This window comes from Pseudorca crassidens, chromosome 16, assembly GCF_039906515.1.
Source record: "Pseudorca crassidens isolate mPseCra1 chromosome 16, mPseCra1.hap1, whole genome shotgun sequence".
Lineage (NCBI taxonomy): Eukaryota > Metazoa > Chordata > Mammalia > Artiodactyla > Delphinidae > Pseudorca > Pseudorca crassidens.
In genome coordinates, this window is record NC_090311.1 from 61,470,330 (window position 1) to 61,489,455 (window position 19,126).

The following is a 19,126-nucleotide window of genomic DNA, read 5'->3' on the forward strand; positions in this document are numbered from 1 at the left end:
TTTTTTTTTTTTTTCTTTCATCCTACCCAGTTATATGGTGATCTTTCTTGAAGCTTTGGTTGTATGAGATCTTCTGCCAGCCTCCTGTAGGTATTCTGTGAGAATTGTTCCACATGTACATGTATTTTTGATGTATTTATGGGAGGAGGTGAGCTCCATGTCCTTTTATATTCTGCCATCTTGATCTCTGTCCGATACCTTTTTTAGTAACAAGTTCTCAGTAAAGCTTAATGTTGAACCAACAAGGTTCAGACAGTGGTTCCCCCATCTGCTTCACTTCTGACATAAATTCTTCTAAATGTGCTTTGACCTAATGACTGGATCAGGGGACAAGCCACTAGACATGGCAGTATGGACTATTATGTCACCTTTCTGCCTCTGCTTACTCATGGATCAAAGACTGAAAAGTGCCAACCTGGAGGGCACTACAGTTATATGAAGCACCTTGATGTGGTACAAAGACACAAGGAACACTTTTTGGAAATAAACATGTTTATTCTAAAATTAATGCAAATAATTGAAATTATAGCGGAGGATGTTAAGGAGCTATTATGGACCAAAGAAAACACAAGAAAAAGTAAGGCAATTACAACTCCAGCTCAAGAAAAGGCTCTCAAACACATGCCTTCTGCTTACAGGCTATAGCTGGTGGCTACCAAGTTAGGCCTCTGTCATTACTTCTGTCACTCCTGGGTCTAGCTAAAAGCAGCTTGTTGCTGTCAAGACCCACAGAGAAGGCAAAGGGGCCCACAGCTGTGAGCATCAGGACACCACTTCTTGGGTGGACCACGCCTCCTCACCAAACATATCCTGGCCCCTTTTTCTCTAGGCTTTACCCCAAAGCAAGTAGGGGCTCAGGGAACCAAGTCCTTTGGCAGAAACCATATGGCAAAGGCGGTATTCCTTGGCTTGATTCTGGCAGTGTGAATGGGCTGAGAGCCAGAATGAAAAGCTGGGTTACCTGAAGGACAGAACTTCAGAGCCTGAATAACCCTTCAGAAAGACTTCTCACTTCCTATTCATAATGGGACAAGAGGCCCAGTGGTTACGTGTGCAGATATCTGAGGAGTTCCATCAGCTCCCAAATCAAATGCAGGGCTTGAAATCAGTGTCCTTTGGTGAAATGGATCCACACTGCCCAGCTGGGTGGAGACCACCCCTGATGGCTCAATCCATCAGTAAGATGTAAGCAGGTGTGGATGAGGGAGGTGACTGAAAACTTACGAGAAGGCCCTGGCCCTAAGGAACTGAAGATGTGAGTTCCAGACCTTTAAACAGGTGTGGCCACCACTCCTGGTGGAGCTACCAGGAAGGTGCTTGGAACTGAGCAGAACTGCTGCTCGTCCATGTCTGAACTGGTTCTGGTGTCAGTGGTCACACACAACCATTTTGACACAAAGGGGCGCTTCTCACCAGCCGCTGCCACCCCAGTAGGTGTCTTCCCTGTGTGCCTAAATAGACAAACAAATATAGTCATCCACAATGATTAAAACTGGGGACATTTTATTAACTGCTTCTTAAGAGATTATTGCTGCAATTAGGAAGGGAGCCTTGAGATGGAAAAGGGGGAGGTTAAAGACTGAAAAGATCTAAAAGAGGCCAGTACCGTTTTCCAGGTATAAAACTGGTCATGTTAAAAGTGACACGGCAGTATATTCATGCGACTACTTAATTCTAACCCAGAAAAGAGTACAGTTTTTGCAGAGGCCGATGTGACACCTGCTATCAACAAGACATCATCAAGACATTCCACCCACCACTGCCAGACTGTTACTCGTGCACAGGTGTACAGAATAGAAAGCCCACAAGTGTTGGGTCAGACTAATGCTCGTGACCATAACCTAAAGTGGCAACAAGCAATGTCACAGCACAGAGGAAGGTCCTGGGAGACACCGGAAGCAACAGCATACTCTGCAGGACACGTGCTTCTCCATTTTAGCAGCTGACAAACCACAGTGGTGCCTGCCGGGTGGTCCTGGGCCCCTGGACTTCCTCTATCCAACCTGCACACACTGGAGATCCAGGGACGGTTCATGCACAGTCTCTCTCTCAGGAGGTGCCCAGCAGTTCAGCCACCAGGGGGAACGTGACTCTCACGTCCGAAGGATCTGAGCCTCTAAGAGAAACATAACCCAACCATCCTTGGAACCCACAGAAGACAGGATGAAAGACATCACACCAGCCTTGCAACGACATGGCCAGCTGGTCACAGTTAGTGTGGAGGAAGTACAGAGCTAAAGAACACTTCAGACAACCGTGCCAAGGAGCCGGCGGGAAGTCCGGGCGTCATGGCTCTCCCAGCCGGCGTTCCCAGCAAAGAAGGCTAGAGGAGTCCAGCCTGAAGAGGCTGAATATTCAGGAGTCCCTGAGAGGGGTAGGGGACAAAGGAAAGTTCCTCCTGACTTACCCCTACCCAGGTGAAAGCCTCAAGGACCGATCCAGTTGCCCTCGGCCCGAGTCAGGAGTAGCCCGGCCCCACTGAGGAAGAAGGCACGTGGGGTGTCAGCATGAGAGCAGGACTGCGGCTCAGCCTAGATCAGGGCCCCGCACGGGAGGCGGAGCGTGGGGAGCGGGCGCAGGGTTGGGTCCTGTCCCTGCGCCACCCTGAGCAACTAGTGTGACGAAGGAATCCCAGGCCCTGGGCCACAACTGACACTTGCCATCATGTCTTCCTATTCCAGAAAGTTTACCTCATCCTAGCCAGGGCCGAGGAGCTTGCAGTACCTGAGGCTTAACTGCCGTCGTACCTTTGGGAGCTGAATAAAGGGGGAAGAGGCAGGAAGAACACAGAATGGAGAGAGATTTTCCCTGCCTTGGGGGCTCTCTCACGCCCACCTCGGGTAAGTCGAGGCAATTTGTGAAGGTGCTTTGAGCTGTCCTTCAGGCAAGCAAACATGCTTGACGGCTTAGAGCGGCAGGGAGGGGAGGACTGCTGCCCACTCTGGTGACACATTTGAATTTGGGTGCCCATCCCACCCCAATCCTCAGGAAAGTACAGAAAAGGGCCCAGCAGAGAGTTCAGGTGTGCCCCAACGCTGCCAGTTCAGGGAGGCAGCCCCAGAAGGCCCTAGATTCTCTGAAACCGCATTCTTTTCCTCGTCCATGGAAACAGGAACAAACCAGTGGGAGCATAATTTCCAACAACAGTCTTCAAAGATGACGACAACCAAGTATCAAGTGGGAACTGCAGGCACCACTGAGGACCAGCGACTGCTCCAGACCCTGCAGTGGTGGACTGAGCAGACCTGCTGGACCGCGCCGGCCCCGCATAGCAAGAACGATGGCTGGTCAACCTGTGTCCTCAGGAGACAACACAAGCTGCAATAGAAGGGACCCTGAGACAGCTAACCACTCACAGAGGAGGACTGGAAAAGCCTCCTGCTTAGAGCAGACCTCACCCCCACTGAAGGAAACATCGGTTATGGAACACTTCCCGTCTGACTAGCCTACCTGCCTGAGGTAACAAAGCAAACCTTTTCCTATCTCGAAAACTGTAGCCCACCTTCCCTAAGGAGTCAGGACAGGTCAGAGCTGCCACACCGTGATTAAGTGAAGCTGAAAGCAAGAGAGGTTAGAGAAGGAAATGGTTAAAACAATTCCCAGGGTAACATTTAGAACAAGGGCAAAATAATGACGTCACGGAATCCTTTAGAGTCTTCACGTTAAAAACCACAAAGGGATGGGAACAAGAATCCTGAGGGTCAGTCTGTCTCATGGTCTGCCGTGTTGTGCTCTACGGAGCAAAGACCAGATGTTGAAACCACGTGGCCCGTCCCACACCCCGAGAACCTTCTGAAGGCCAGATGCACCTCGGGGCCACGGAGGATCCCAGCTCAGCGGGGTTTTGGAGAACCATTCATCTGGCTGCCCTGAGTTACAGTGTCTGTGCTGAAAAGGCTGTCCAAGAAGACGGAGGACAATTCTGCCACCAGGTTCCTGTCGACTGTAGCCTGGGCCATGCCGTAGATCGCACCCTACAAACCCAGTCAAAGAGTGTCATGAGAGACGAGGGGTCCGGAGCAGCCCGCGCTGCGGTCGTGCACTCCTCCTCCCACATGCCCGCCTCCCCAGCCCAGGCACGATGCGAGCAGAAAGGCATAGGATGTTTTTCACAGGCATTTGCCAGCCTGCCGTTCTGCCTAAAGAACTGTCCTACAGGATTTGGTGTAGAAAATTCCGGAGGAAACAGGCTTATTGCCTTTCCTGTGTCAAAATTTTCTTTTTAAATGGACACTACCACCACCTGTCTTTGTACAGCACTTTCAAATTTACAAGGTGCTTACTATATCTAGCATACCTCGATTGAGACTAAAACAAACCCTGGGAATGGGTGAGCAGAGATCATCAGTTCTGACTAATAAGGAAAGAGGTTTGTGGATAAGGGACAGAGGCAGGAACAGACTGGAGATCATCTGATTCTTTCAAGCCCACCAACACCACCTGAACTTCCACAGGAAGAAAAAACCCCAAGTGTCCCTACCATTCCTGTGGTCTTTGCTTTCGGATTCTTCATGATTTGAGTGACGGATTCCCGGATGTCCTTCAGGAACTGTGTCGCTACTTGCTTACGGGTGTGTACCAGTGTGATGCAGAAATGAATGCTATGGGAGAAGAAAGACAAAGTGAGATGAATCCTGGAATAAGACGGGGGGAAAGTTCTGAAATCAGGCAGCCCCCAGTACAGGAATTTATTGATTGCTTCTTCATGTTGCTCGTGACAAGTATAGTCAAAGTGCTCCCAGCTGTGGGCATCAGGGCTCTCAAATACACGGGCTGTCAAGAGGGCTTCATGCCCTCAGCGTGACCAAGAACCACCCTGACAAGATGAATACAGCTGGCTGTCCTGTCCTCCCCCTCCACTGCTGTTCCTTCAACCATGTGACAACCCACAGGACGCTTTTATCTTAGGTGGTGAACCCTCATGGGCTAGGGCCATATGGCTGGGGTCTCGACGGTCTTCAGGGCAGAGAAGAAACTGCCCCTGGAGGGAGACTGGGGTACAGCGGGATTGTGAAGAGGAAAAAACGGAATCCAGATGGGACTGGCAGTGGCACGACACATGACAGGATCGGGGGTGTGGAGGACACTAGGAGACCTACTCTGTTGAAGCAGAGTGTTTGTTTAAAGGCATCCTGGAAGATGAGGTTAGAAATGCCTATGGAAGGCGACAGCAGCAGGCCTGAATGACTACAGGCCCTGGATTAGAGGCCCTCCGTTACTCAGGTCATGAGAGCACCTGCGGATGGGACAGAACAGAGCCCAAAAAGAGAGCAACTGTGTGTGGGGCGGTGGGAGACGATCTCATGACCCACCGCTCGTCTCAAGGCTGCCACCTAATTTGCCAGACGTTAAAGCTAACAGTCTTGTTCTTGATATCGAATAACTCCAAATGGCAAGAGACATCCTGAGATACTACAGTTGCCACTAAAGTGCTGGGCTCTAGCAGTCACTCTCTATACTCCAGGTCATCTTGCTGCCCAAGTCCTTCAGCAGTCACGGAGCAAAGGAAAGTCTTCAAGCTCACCTGGGTGGGAACTGCAACTGGTTCAAGCTCCAGCCCTTGGCATTCATCAGGTTGAATAGTCGGTAGATGTCAAAATCTTGGGAGCCCAGAGCAATGACTGACAATTGAGGATTCCCAAAAACAAAGATGCCTTTGATATTTTCCAGCCTTAAAAGGAACAGAAAGGAAATTCAGGCACGTACATTCTTCTGGTCATCTCATGTCTCCATTATAACAAATCTAACCTTTGGGGGCTTAAGTTTTCTCATAAGGTGGCTAGACTGACATCAGTGGTTCCTAAATGTTAAAAATATTTTAAGGCTCAAACCCCACTAGATCCAATGAATCAAGACTGTTGGCTCTTAACCTGTCTGCCCAACCCCCGAATTATGATATGCCCCCCAGGGGTATCTGAGGGATAAACAATGTACTTTTTTGTAAATCCTGGAAAAATAATCCATCTCTCTTTAAAAAAGTCATCCATGTAGGGCTTCCCTGGTGGTTCAGTGGTTAAGAATCCGCCTGCCAATGCAGGGGACACGGGTTCGAGCCCTGGTCCGGGAAGATCCCACATGCTGTGGAGCAGCTAAGCCCACATGCCACAACTACTGAGCCTGCACTCTAGAGCCCACGAGCCACAACTCCTGAAGCCTGCACACCTAGAGCCCGTGCTCCACAACAAGACAAGCCACTGCAATGAGAAGCCCATGCACCACAACCAAGAATAGCCCCCACTCACTGCAACTAAAGAAAGCCCGCGTGCAGCAACAAAATAAAAAAATAAAAAGTCATCCATGTAATCCCTAAAGCAAGAAATGGTACAGCACTTCTCAGCAGATGGGTGTATCAGGACCATATGCAGGCCTTTTTCAAGTGAGCTGTGCCTACTGGCTGCTTTCATTCACCCTCAAGAGCGTGAAGAGGCCTCCCCAATCCTGGTGACACACGGAGAGCCAGGCAGGTGACACACGAAGAGGTGTGTTAGACAAAGCACACAAGCTGGTTCTAGCCTTAACCCCGGATTTCACCACCCCTTCCGCCCTCCCCCTCTCCAGTTCTTCTCTTACTCCAGCGATCCTCCAAGTGTGACTCAGACCAGCAGCATTAGTGTCCACTGGGAACTTTCAGAAATGCCAATCTTCAGACTCCCGTTCCAGACCTACTGCGTCAGAATTCTAGGAGTGGGCCCCGGCAATCTGCGTCTTAACAAGCCCTCCATGTGACTGATGAGGATTCAACCTCACGTTCTGAGAAGCACTGTCTTAACCATTAAGATGTACACCAGCACCTGGTAAGAGCTGCCAGGGAGACAACACGGCCCACGGATGAAGCCCGGGTGTGGCCTCCAAGTCCCAGCACGCAAGGGAGCTTATCTCCCCAGGCCAACACCACACTCCGGGCCTGCAGACGGGCTGCAGCCACGGCACTGGGCCTAGCAGCTGCCTTGAGCCTACAGCAGACAAAGCAAGCAACACGGCGGAGCCCCCCAACCTTCCAGACATACTCTGACTTGAGGAAGCGAGTGGTTTTGATGATCTGCTTGGTAGCTTCAACGTAGCCGCTCTCACCGAAGTACATCAGGGCGGCCCAACAGGCTGCACTGATGCCACCAGGCCGTGAGCCCGCAATGGTTGGGGAAGCGTAGATGCCGCCCTGCCAATCTGTGTCAACGAAGAACTGATAGTGCCTGTACTTCTTGTCAGAGTATAACACCACCGAAGAGCCCTTGGGAGCGTAGCCGTACTGAGGGGGAGAAGCAGACAGGTGAGTGTACAGTTCCATGCGGCAGACCTGCCCCAGAACTCTCTTCATGCAGATTCCCCCTGTCTGTCAGTTTCCCTCTGTTCCCACTCACATTAAGATTTCCAACTTATTTATTAAAAAGTATAAGAAACTTCAGGGGGGTTCATGGGGTTTAAATTCTCTATTTTAGGAATGAGGAATCTGAGGCCCAGGAAAAGCAACGTCTTGTCTAGTTAATCGGTTTGCTTCCTATCTCTTACGTAGCATAGAGTTTTCCTTATTTAAGACAGTACCCCAGGAAGGTATGTCAGGATGGAAGCAAAGATAAATTTATTTTATTAGTAGTAGTCAAAATAATCAACTGTCTACTTTGATTAACATGTGGTCTCGTCCCTCACTCACCTTATGAGTATCAGCTGAAATGCTGGTCACACCTTTCACCCGGAAATCAAATGGGTGCTCCAGTGGGTATCCGGCTTTCTCCATAAAGACGATGAGGAAGCCCCCCAGACAAGCGTCCACGTGAAGAGGTATTTTGTATTTGACAGCCAGCTAGTTCCATAAACCAAAGACCATAGACAATATCAGTTATAGCTCTACAACGAAAACTTTGCAAGACACGGGTGGAATGGTGGGGTACAGGCCCAAGGCATTATGTACTGTCTTCCGTGTATTAAAACCTGGCTATTTTTGACATTTTTAATAAAGCTTGTCTTTCAAATGTAGTTTAGCCTTCAAAATAATTCATCTGAATGTGGTTTCTATTTTATATTGAAATACGTGGGGCCTCAAACTCACCTGCAAAATCCAGCAAGAAATGAGACGCACTCTGCCTTAGGCTGGGGGCGGGGAAGGAGGGAGGGGTGCTCTGGGGCAGCACGGTGTCTGCTTTAGGCTGGGGGCGGGGAAGGAGGGGGGTGCTCTGGGGCAGCACGGTGAGCTCTGACAGGCAAGCCCTAAATGCAGATTATTTCCTGATCTGAATCAAAACGTCAGGACTGCTTCAGAATGTCCAGTTTAAACAAAGCCTTCCTCCCCGTGTTATCCCTCCCCCATAGCAGAAGCTAGTCATTTCAGAGGCTTCGGCAGAGCTGTGCAGCTTATCACAGGGCGGACGAGAGCTGTTCATCAGCACTGGGCTAGAATCTAAACTCGAAATCGCTTCTTTCTGCCAAGTACTGCACCATTAGATGCTACTTTAAAATCTCAGCCTGCCTGCCTAGTCGTCCATTCTCACACATACCTTGGCCACCTCAGGGACAGGATCTATCACACCGTGAGGAAACTGGGGGGCAGAACACACGAGCATGGCAGTGTTCCTGGAGATGGCTCTTCGCATGGCCTGGGGGTTGAAAGTTGAAAGGAAAGTGAGAAGCCACATCACAATTCCTCCTCTCTTCTGCCGCCAGGAGCAATCTAGGCTACCAGCCTCGAGTTCCAGTTCCACTAGCACCCCTGCTTCACCTCTCCAACCTGGAAGAACACCACCGCCCTGCTGTGCTGGCTGGATACAAACATTTGGGGGGAACAGTCTGAGAGCACAGTACAAAAACAGCAGAATCACTGTGAGGGTAAAAAAGAATATTCGGCTAAGAGGCAAAAGAGCCAAATGTGAGTCCTCGCCCCGCCTATTAGCAGTGAAGCCTTGAGGAAACTACGTAACCAGCCAGTGTGTTTCCTTGGCTGCAATAACACTAACAGCTTCTACAACCTCCCCAGGTTGTCATGAGGCTCAAATGCGATTCTGATAACACTGAAAACTACAGTTCTTCTGTGTAAATGCAAGGCATAAAAGTAATTACTAAAAATAAGCCAGACACAGAAGGACAAATACTGCATGATCTCACTTATATGAGGAATCTAAAACAAACTCATAGACGCAAAGAGCAGAACTGTGGTTGCCAGGAGCTGGAGGATGAGGGCAACAGGGAGATGTTAGTCAAGGAGTACCAAGTTCCAGTTCCGCAAGATGAGTAAGTTCTGGAGCTCTAATGTAGAGCCAGGTGACTATGCTGAACAATACTGCACTGTATAGCTGAAATCTGCTGAGAGATCTGCAGGGTGGTCTTAAGTATTCTAACCATGAAAAAAGAAAATGGTAACTACGTGAGGTGATGGAGATGTTAAATAGCTTGACTGTGGTGATTATTTCACAATGTATACATGTATCAAAACACCAAGTTGTATACCTTATACACAATTTTTACTTATCAATTAGTTAATACCTCAATTAAGGTGGGGGGAATAATGCTACTGCTAATAAATTGTACAGTTTACTTCTGAAAAAAAATTACTATTATAATGGCAATGGTACTAATTCAGGCCAATCGAAAATGACAGTGAGAGTCTTAGGGCAAGTTAGTCCTGGCTCATTTTACAGACAGAAGAGAAAGTGATGGTGCTGAAGCAAAACCCAGGTCCTTAAAGTCTCAAGTTAGTCTCATCTTCCTATTCGAGTTCATGAAGAGACTGGAGCTGCAGTGACTCACCACTGCCAGTGGCAGTTTTTGCAACTCTGGCTACTACAATCAAAGGCATTTTGAGCCTATCTGTGTGTGACACTGGAAAAAGCACTTCCTGCTTCTTGCAGCCCAAGACAGACAACAGCCCTTCAGAGGAACTCACCTGAACATCCACCTCCATCATTTTGTTCAGTGGAACCCGTTTAATCTTCATCCCAAAATAGTTGGCTGCTTTGTCAAATGCAGCATGGGCACTCTGGGGGGCTACACTAAAGGACAGGGAAGAAGAAAACAGTGAAATTCAAATCAAAACAGGGTTCAAGAGATAACATGGTTAGCAGCTAATCTAAATCACCAGGAAGAAACTTCTGATTATCTTTAGTCCAGTTTTCAAAACTGTTTATATTGTTTTATTTTTCTTTTTAAGCACAGACAAAAAGAGGTCACCTGATTTTCTAGAGAAACCTTCTCCCTCCTTCTTCCTGCTACCAAACCATTTTGGTAGCAGGAAGAACTTGGAAATAATGCCACATGGAGGGACCCCAAGCATCAATCAGGCTGACGGGGAATCTGGATCAGATCAATATGCGGTCGAATCCTCAGGTGGCTGCCTGCCCAGAGACGGGTACCTCAGTAAGGGGCAAGCTTCCTGACACAACACATGTTCAAGCACGAAACATAAGACTTCTCAGCAGGGATACTAAAGCAGCAGTCAGGCGTCAGATCAGTGCTCTTCATCTCTGGAAGACCATGATCCTATGAAAAACTACAATCCCCATTTTTCCTACATATTTGGGAGCAGCATTTCAAACAGTATTGAAAAAGGAAACCAAGTCATTTGCTTTCAGACTTCCCTCAATCACTTCTCTCTTACAATTAATCTGTTCCCTTTAAGGCAGAAAAATCGCTATCACTGAACAAGTACCAAGCATCAAAGATTCATGCATGGAGAGAGATGGCAGCCTGACCTACTCTCTTAGGCTAGGTATGAATCACAGCATGAGATCATGTACAACAAAACACTTAGTCACTGACACTTGTGGAAAAAAATTAACCCAAAAGATGTGGTATAAACACACTGTACAAGGAGGGAAACTAGAGAAAAAAAATGCAACCAAATATCAAAATTATGTCCATGGGGTGGCAATATGGGTACATCTCAAGAAGATTTTTAAAAATTTTCCTCCCAGAACACAGCTGTCAGGCTGAAATTTTCTTAGGGAGCACCCCGAGGCAGCCTATTATATTTAAGTAACTTTTACTGAACTAAGTAGAGAGCTTTCCTTAGGCACGAGATAAACTTATAGCATCACAGAATTCAAAGATGTAGTCCTATAACTCTGTCAACTTTTAGAAGGATCTCTTGCAGTATACACCATGTATAAATCTGGGTGGTTGGGAAAGGGAATGACCTTCAATATTAACTAGCAGATCCACTTAGGATTTTGCTGAATGTGAAGGATAATGGTCAAGGGCACAGGATGGGAGAGAAGAGGACTGGAATTACCAGAGGAAGACAAGAATCAGAAAACAGATTATCAGGCTGTTTCACACAGCAGTATTCCACACAGACAAACCTAACAGGGGAAAAAACCCAGCCACACATACAGTCAAACCCTCCGTATCCGTGAGTTCAGCCACCCAAGGAAGGAAAATATTCAGGGGGAAAAGAGTTCCAAAAAGCAAAACTTGTATTTGCTGCATACCAGCAACCATTTATATAGCATTTACACATTAAGTATTCTAAGTAATCTAGAGATGATTTAAAACCATATGGAGGGGCTTCCCTGGTGGCGCAGTGGTTAAGAATCCGCCTGCCAATGCAGGGGACACAGGTTTGAGCCCTGGTCCAGGAAGATCCCACATGCCGCAGAGCAACTAAGCCTGTGCGCCACAACTACTGAGCCTGCGCGCTAGAGCCCGTGCTCCGCAACAAGAGAAGCCACCACAATGAGAAGCCCGTGCACCGCAATGAAGGGTAGACCCCGGCTCACCGCAGCTAGAGAAAGCCTGCGTGCAGCAACAAAGACCCAATGCAGCCAAAAATAAATAAATTAAAAAAAAAAACACAAACCACTATATGGAGGATATGCATAGGCCATATGCAAATACTATACCACTCTATATAAGGGACCTGAGTATCGAGGATTTGGTATCCATGGGGGTCCTAGAACCAATCCTCCATGGATACCAAGGGAAATGTACATACATTTCTGGAGTTTTGATCCCATTCTCGAAGGCCAGTTCCCGATAAGCTTTACAGGCCATCAGAATACTTTCTGTCCCCCCGGAGGTCACCTGTAATAAAAAAGAGAGGCCATCTGTGGAAGGGAGCTGGGATAGCTATCAGCATGCACTTCCTGCCTTGGACTTGAGGGTATCTGATGCAGAAACAGGTGAGCTCTGCATGCTGCAGAGGAAATGCTTCTGTCCACCAGAAGGAAAATTTGACTTTATTGGCTAAGCCCAGTCTTGGTTCAGGAGAAGAATAAAAACTACTAAATGATGAGAAGCTCCACACTGTGCGAACAAATGTGCATCTGCCCAGACCCCACCTGCGCACAGTCCGCCTACATCTCTGTTGTTCGTCCAGTTGCAGATAGCATAGGGCATTTTACCCCATCCAAAAGCATCAGGATTGCTGACTTTGATGTAAATTTTAATGCCCATTGAAGAGTGTGAAACTGTGCAGTTACAGCTCTAGTCAGCTATGCAATCCATTAGAAGACCAAAAAGAGACACTCAGATATTCCAAAGTAAACTTGTGGTTTTGACAAGTTTGAAACACAGAAAAAAGCAGAAGCCTCTACTTAGAAGTTTGTGAACTTATCTGAAATTTTAAAAAAACATCCGAATGTTTTCAGAGTGAAGAAAAATGTTCTCCTGAAGCTACTAGGCCTAGCACCTCTGATACAGGTGAATTTCTTTACCAGAGTTGATACAAAAATACTCAGAGGTCATTTCATTCATCTTGTCTTCCTCACTGGACTACAAAACTCATGAAGGTGGGGACTGTTCTGTTCATGACAATATTCCTGACACCTAGCTAGTAGCTGACACCTACCAGACCCTCCGTTAACATTTCTTAACGCCTGATTTGACTCTCAGTAAACCATGACCAATACAGGTATGTCATACCCATCTGGCTATCCTTTGATAACATCTAAGAATGAAATAATTTCAAAACAAACAGGGGAAAAAAAAAAAGCCATAGCACTGAGCTAGGTGGATATTTCCTTAGATTTATCATCTCCAAAGATTCATATAATCTTAGAAAGCTTTTCCATTTTACAGGTAAGAAAACTGAGCCCCCAAACTGAGAGACTAAGTGATTCATCCAGTGTCATCCATCTTTTGATAAAAAGTAAAACTTTCTATATTTTCATATTTAGTGTAACTTAACATGAGATGAAATGAGAGCAGGCGATGACTGAAATTTCCTAAAGTAATATCCACATATAAGACAAAAATACCACAGGATACAAAATCCCAGTGGAGGGACTTCCCTGGTGGCAGTGGTTAAGAGCCCACCTGCCAGTGCAGGGGACATGGGTTCGAGCCCTGCTCCGGGAAGATCCCACGTGCTGCAGAGCAGCTAAGCCTGTGCGCCACAACTACTGAGCCTGCACTCTAGAGCCCGTGAGCCACGACTACTGAAGCCTGTGCTCTAGAGCCCGTGAGCCACGACTACTGAAGCCTGCGCTCTAGAGCCCGTGAGCCACAACTACTGAGCCTGCGCTCTAAAGCCCGTGAGCCACAACTACTGAAGCCCACGCGTCTAGAGCCCGTGCTCCGCAACGAGAAGCCACCGCAACGAGAAGCCCGCGCGCTGCAACAAAGAGTAGCCCCCGCTTGCCACAGCTAGAGAAAGCCCGCGCACAGCAACAAAGACCCAACGAAGACAAAAATAAAAATAAAAAATCCCAGTAGTCAGGAATTACATGGAAGATTAGCTGAGCAGAGTCAGTCATTTTGTAACTGAGGAAGCCTTCAGGAAACGTGACCGTCATCCACACAGTAAGTCACTGCACTCAGGCACAGGACACTTGTTTGTAGGCCTCTGCATTTCTCTGCTTACAGTTGAGGTCAGCGCTGCAAATCGTGGCATGTCCTGTGGTCCAGCATAAAACCTCAGAACATCATATGAGGAGCCAAGCCAGTTGTGAAGGAAGTCGAGAAAGGATCAAGTCCTCGGCGCACTCATCTCTCACTAAGGTCCAGTAATGACCTAAGCAGAAATATTTCCAAACCCCTAGTCACTCACTCACTTCACATGTCCTATTTTCAGTCCAATAACTAATCCAATCAACATCATTATCTGTTAGGCAAACACCAGTGTACTTTGGACTGTAAAAGCAGGAACACCTAAATTTTACTTCCAATTTTTATTTCTGATCCCTAAATTCTGTGTTCAAATATGCTGCTACTCTCCCATTTCCCTCTACCCCTGGCACCACCCCTCCAAAAATGGAAATCTAATTCTGAAGTAAGAAGACAGAGGCCTCAATAACTACTTATTACGTCAGTCAACATCTTTCAACATTTTTAAAACCTCTCACTCTAATATATGACATCTAACTCAGCAACAAGAGAACAGAAAAATTTGGAAATTTTTCTTTCAGATACTCTTTGGACCTGATGGCATTTGCGCAAGCCAAGGCTGTTTCCCATGGCAACACTTTCTTTCAGTAAATAAAGTCACCTCTCACCCGTTCTAACTGGGGCAAATGAAGCTAATAAAAGGACAGTTTAAGGTTGAAGAAGAAAGAATGAGAAGAGCTTAATACCTTAGTTGGGAACAGGCTAAAGACTGCCCAGCCAGTTGGCCGTGTCTTCTTGTTTCCCACCTCTGAACTCTGAACTGTCTTCACCAGAGGTGGCTCATCAAGAGAGAGACAGAGAGAAAGACAGAGACGAAAGAGAGAAACAGAGAAACTCACATAATCCCAGAGGTAATTAGTTCTCTTATAAAAGTCTAAGTATCAGAAGAGACTGCAGATCTTAGACTCTGTCTTTCCTTCTCCTGACCCCTGACACAGCACTAAAAAGGGTCCTAATGGGAGAGGCATGGTTAAACTGTAGCAATGCAACCCCCCCACCCAGAGTTGGATTTCTGGATTAAGATGGAAGACTGAAACTACTTCACAGATTTTCTCTCCCCCAGTATGTGCAAGAATAAAGGAAAAAAGCATTAAAACCCTGCAGTAACAACAACCAAACAAAGAAAGAGGTAATCTAACACAATAAACTTCAAATACTGATGATGAGAAAAAGAAACAAGTTTCTAAAGCACAGCAAAGAGTAAAACCCAGTTCTTCATCCCTCCTCCAAGACATGGAAACTGTCCGGGTAAGTCAGCAAAACCCTGAGAATTCTCATTAACACCCCCAAACCTTCAGAGAAGCAAATGGAGGCGGATTCTTTATTGTCAGATGAGTGGGTGGTAGACATAGCGGCTGGGGAGAAACAAGCAGCCTGGGGAGAGAGGACACCAGGACTGACACTTTAAAAGTGAAGACTCCAGGGATACAGGATGAGCTAAAGAAATAAAGCCCAAAGAGTATTATTCTCTTCCAGCTAGGCAGAGTGAACTCTGGTAGGTAACTTTTAACAAAATCTCAGAAGAGGCCTAGATATTCTAATACAGGTGGAACAAAGCTTCACCCAAGCCTTGCCTCTCAGACAAGAAATGACCCATCATGCATCAGAACAAACAGAATGTCTAGAGACAATCACTGAAGCACGAGCCAAGATGAAAGAAATGGCATGGTAACTATGCAAACATATAAAAAGAAAAAAAGGTAGCCTGCAAAGTAAAGGCCAACTCAGAAGGAAATTCCTCCTGTTTCTCACTGTAGGACAATATCATAAGAACATGAATTCAAGAAAAAAGCTGAAAGACTGGCCACTGAAACAACAGAATGAGACCACAGACCTGAAAAAACCCCCAAAGTACCAAGTAGCATGATTCCAGAATTACTGAATACATTAGGAACGGCAAGAAACAGACTAAACACGGCTGAGAGTAAAAATATTGACTTAGAGGAAAGGTTTAAGGTAAATTTAGTGAACCCAGATAAGAAAGAGATTGAAAGCTCAGTGCTGCTCTACCTTTGCAGAACTGCGTCCACCTGGCTGGTCATAGATAACCAAAAGGCGTGCAGAGAGGAAGGACGGGCACGGGTGGAAATCTGTGAAATCATATTCTCTAAGAAAAGCGGAGAATCCTAGGAAAACTGTGGTGAAGAGAAGATTCAGGGGGAAAGAGGCTTTCAAGTATACAAAGGTCTCCCACATGGAAAAAAACAATCATGGAACTTCGATTTCCAGCAATCTACATTATATACCTTGGGCAACCGTCCTAACTAGAACAACTAAAAAAGCTTGATAAAACATTAAAAAATATTTTTACATCCACCACTGAGTTAACATAAAGGAACACACTGAACCCCCAAACAAAGTAAAATCAAGAATCCTACAAGATAAGTGAATGTCAAAGCTGGTTTTAACTTCGAAGGTTACTGCCAACTCCTAGATCTAGACCTCAAACTCCCACTTTGACAAATAAACAGGAAATAAATGTAGGGCCTGCTCAAGATAAGGAATCTAAGAGGCGATGGCTGAAAACAGAGACTTCACCCACACTCTTAGCAGTACAAGAAATAAACTCCGCTGGTACAGAAGAGAACAGCAAGAAAAATTACTTTTCTCAACCCAGATGCTCAGGGTAAAGAAAAATAAGGATCTCTCAAGAATGTATGCCAAGACAGCTTTTATTCCAGTTTGTGGTCTGAGTTCAGACTACTTCCATAGTACAAAACTGTGAGCTGAAAATCAGACTTAAATTGGTTCCAGTGTGGCAGCACTTCACAGCAAATCCCCAGTAACTGGCAGGAGTAAATACAAACATACAAATCTTCTCTGGAAGAACTTAACTTCAATCTAGGCCTCAAAGTTAAGTTTCCAAGAAAATGAGTGACTCACAGAAAAAAAAAAAAAAAACACAAATATAAGGATACAAGACAGCATAAGTGAAACCAGCAGAAAAAGACAGGTAAGACTCATGAATAATGGAATTATCAGACACAGACTATAAAATAATTATGTGTAATATATTTAAATAAACAAAGCATAAGACAAGGAAAGGGACTACAAAGAACAACCAAGCAAATTAAAAAAAGAACCAAACACAATTCTCAAGAATGAAAAACACAGTAAATGAAATTTAAAAACCCAATGGAAGAACTAAAGAGTGGATTATACACAGCTAAAGGGGGAATTAATAAAACCCCTGCATGTATCACCCAGCTCCAACAATTCTCAACTCATAGCCCATCTTTCTTCTAACCGCAACTGCCCCAGCCATTGTTGCTATTGAGAATATCAGTCGTTCTAAAAGTTAAACCTTTACAGGTTATCTATGTCTTCTGGCTGCTTTTAAATACCAACTAGAGGTGTGTTAGCCTTTCTCACTCTATCATTCATGTCTCTTAACTTTCTATTTGTCTCTCCAGGTTTTATTCTGGTTAATTTTTAAAACTGTCTTATCCCATAAATTTGACTTAGGAACCATGTAAATATTTTACATGGCTATAAATGAACTAGGGCTCCTTGAATAAATGGCTGATTCTGGGTCTGGAGCAGGAAATGTAAAAGGTAAACCTGGAATATCTCATCAAATAAAAATATTTTGTCCAGGGCTTCCCTGGTGGCGCAGTGGTTGAGAGTCCGCCTGCCGATGCAGGGGACACGGGTTTGTGCCCCGGTCTGGGAGGATCCCACATGCCGCGGAGCGGCTGGGCCCGTGAGCCATGGCCACTGGGCCTGCACGTCCGGAGCCTGTGCTCCGCAGCAGGAGAGGCCACAGCAAGGAGAGGCCCGTGTACCGCAAAAAAAAAAAAAATTGTCCCAAAAAAAAGAAGGAAAGAAAGGAAGTTTGCAAAGACTACTTGAATCATGCAAAAAGACCCAGGAGCCAAAATTAAGAAGTTCCCACTGGCCAAAAATGGAGTAATTTGAGTATCATTCTGAGTGACAGCTACAACAGACTGACACACACACACTATTCTATGATTCATCCACCCCACTGTTGATAAGCATTTGAATTATTTCCAGTTTTTAGCTATCATGAACAATGTTGCTATGAATATACATCTATCCTGATACACACATGTACGTTTTTCTAGAATATATCCCAAGTAGTGGCATATCAGGGTCATAAGATACAGGTACCTTCAACTTCACTGGATAAGGCCAAAGTGTTTTTGTGCTTGTTTAAACTGTGGTCTCTTAAAAGTTCACAGAGCCTGTCATACAGAGTGAAGTCAGAAAGAGAAAAACAAATATCATATATTAACGCATATATGTGGAATCTAGAAAAATGGTACAGATGAACCTATTTTCAGGGCAGGAATAGAGATGCATATGTAGAGAACGGACATGTAGACACAGAGGGGGATGGGGAGGGTGGGACGAATTGGGAGGTTAGGATTGATATATATACACTACCACGCGTAAAACAGACGGCTGGTGGGAACCTGCTGCATAGCACAGGGAGCTGAGCTCGGTGCTCTGTGATGACCTAGATGGGTGGGATTCGGCGGGGTGGGGGGGTGGAAGGGAGGTCCAAGAGGGAGGGGATATAGGTATACATATAGCTGATCCACTTCGTTGTACAGCAGAAACTAACACAACACTGTAAAGCAACTATACTCCATTAAAAAAAAAAGTAAACTGAGCAACTGATCTTCAGAAGAAATTATTTAAAAAAATATTTAGTGAGGCTTAAAAAAAAAAAGTTCATAAAGAGTCTAATGGCACAGAAGAATACCCACGTACTGTACGTATACTGGCATCTCCCCTCTACATCATCCCATTCAGCTAAATGCCATAAGGGAACCCACTGCTAGATTATGGCTGGTTTGTAACAGTTTTGGAACTTTTGGGGGGAAAATGAATGCCAGGAATACCAGTTTTGTTAGCTACTGAGTATTTGAACATGTTGATTTTTCATGGTGCCAACTTAAAAGTAAATGGAGAGATATACCATGTTCTTGGATTGGAAGAATCAACATTGTGAAAATGACTATACTACCCAAAGCAATCTACAGATTCAATGCAATCCCTATCAAACTACCACTGGCATTTTTCACAGAACTAGAATAAAAAATTTTGCAATTTGTATGGAAACACAAAAGACCCCAAATAGCCAAAGCAATCTTGAGAAAGAAAAACGGAGCTGGAGGAATCAGGCTCCCTGACTTCAGACTATACTACAAAGCTACAGTAATCAAGGCAGTATGGTACTGGCACAAAAACAGAAAGATAGATCAGTGGAACAGGATAGAAAGCCCAGAGATAAACCCACACACATATGGTCACCTTATCTTTGATAAAGGAGGCAGGAATGTACAGTGGA

The 19,126-nt window shown here is 45.7% G+C and overlaps 2 protein-coding genes across 8 annotated transcripts in view; one reads left to right on the forward strand and one right to left on the reverse strand.

The window, feature by feature from the left end:
* PCBD1 (pterin-4 alpha-carbinolamine dehydratase 1) overlaps positions 1 to 18,575 on the forward strand; it is a 51,317-nt gene extending 32,742 nt beyond the window's left edge. The window contains exons 4-5 of one of the 4 annotated variants that reach the window (XR_010935956.1): positions 2,682 to 2,840; positions 8,656 to 18,575. Coding sequence is in view for 2 of the 4 variants with exons in the window: in XM_067710662.1 (XP_067566763.1) it covers positions 2,682 to 2,735 (54 nt within the window). In the remaining 2 variants the exon portion in view is untranslated. Of the gene's footprint in view, positions 1 to 2,681; positions 7,972 to 8,655 lie in introns of those variants that run through there. The other 3 variants (XR_010935955.1, XM_067710662.1, XM_067710663.1) reach the window with 3 other exon arrangements.
* Positions 475 to 19,126, reverse strand: part of SGPL1 (sphingosine-1-phosphate lyase 1) — a 64,758-nt gene continuing 46,106 nt past the window's right edge. For all 4 annotated transcript variants that reach the window (XM_067710658.1, XM_067710657.1, XM_067710659.1 and 1 more), the window contains 8 exons: positions 11,918 to 12,006; positions 9,872 to 9,977; positions 8,490 to 8,588; positions 7,649 to 7,798; positions 7,008 to 7,246; positions 5,525 to 5,671; positions 4,481 to 4,601; positions 475 to 3,974 (listed from right to left, as the gene is read on the reverse strand). In XM_067710658.1, coding sequence (XP_067566759.1) covers positions 3,834 to 3,974; positions 4,481 to 4,601; positions 5,525 to 5,671; positions 7,008 to 7,246; positions 7,649 to 7,798; positions 8,490 to 8,588; positions 9,872 to 9,977; positions 11,918 to 12,006 — 1,092 coding nt within the window. In that variant the 3' untranslated portion in view covers positions 475 to 3,833. The remainder of the gene's footprint in view (positions 3,975 to 4,480; positions 4,602 to 5,524; positions 5,672 to 7,007; positions 7,247 to 7,648; positions 7,799 to 8,489; positions 8,589 to 9,871; positions 9,978 to 11,917; positions 12,007 to 19,126) is intronic.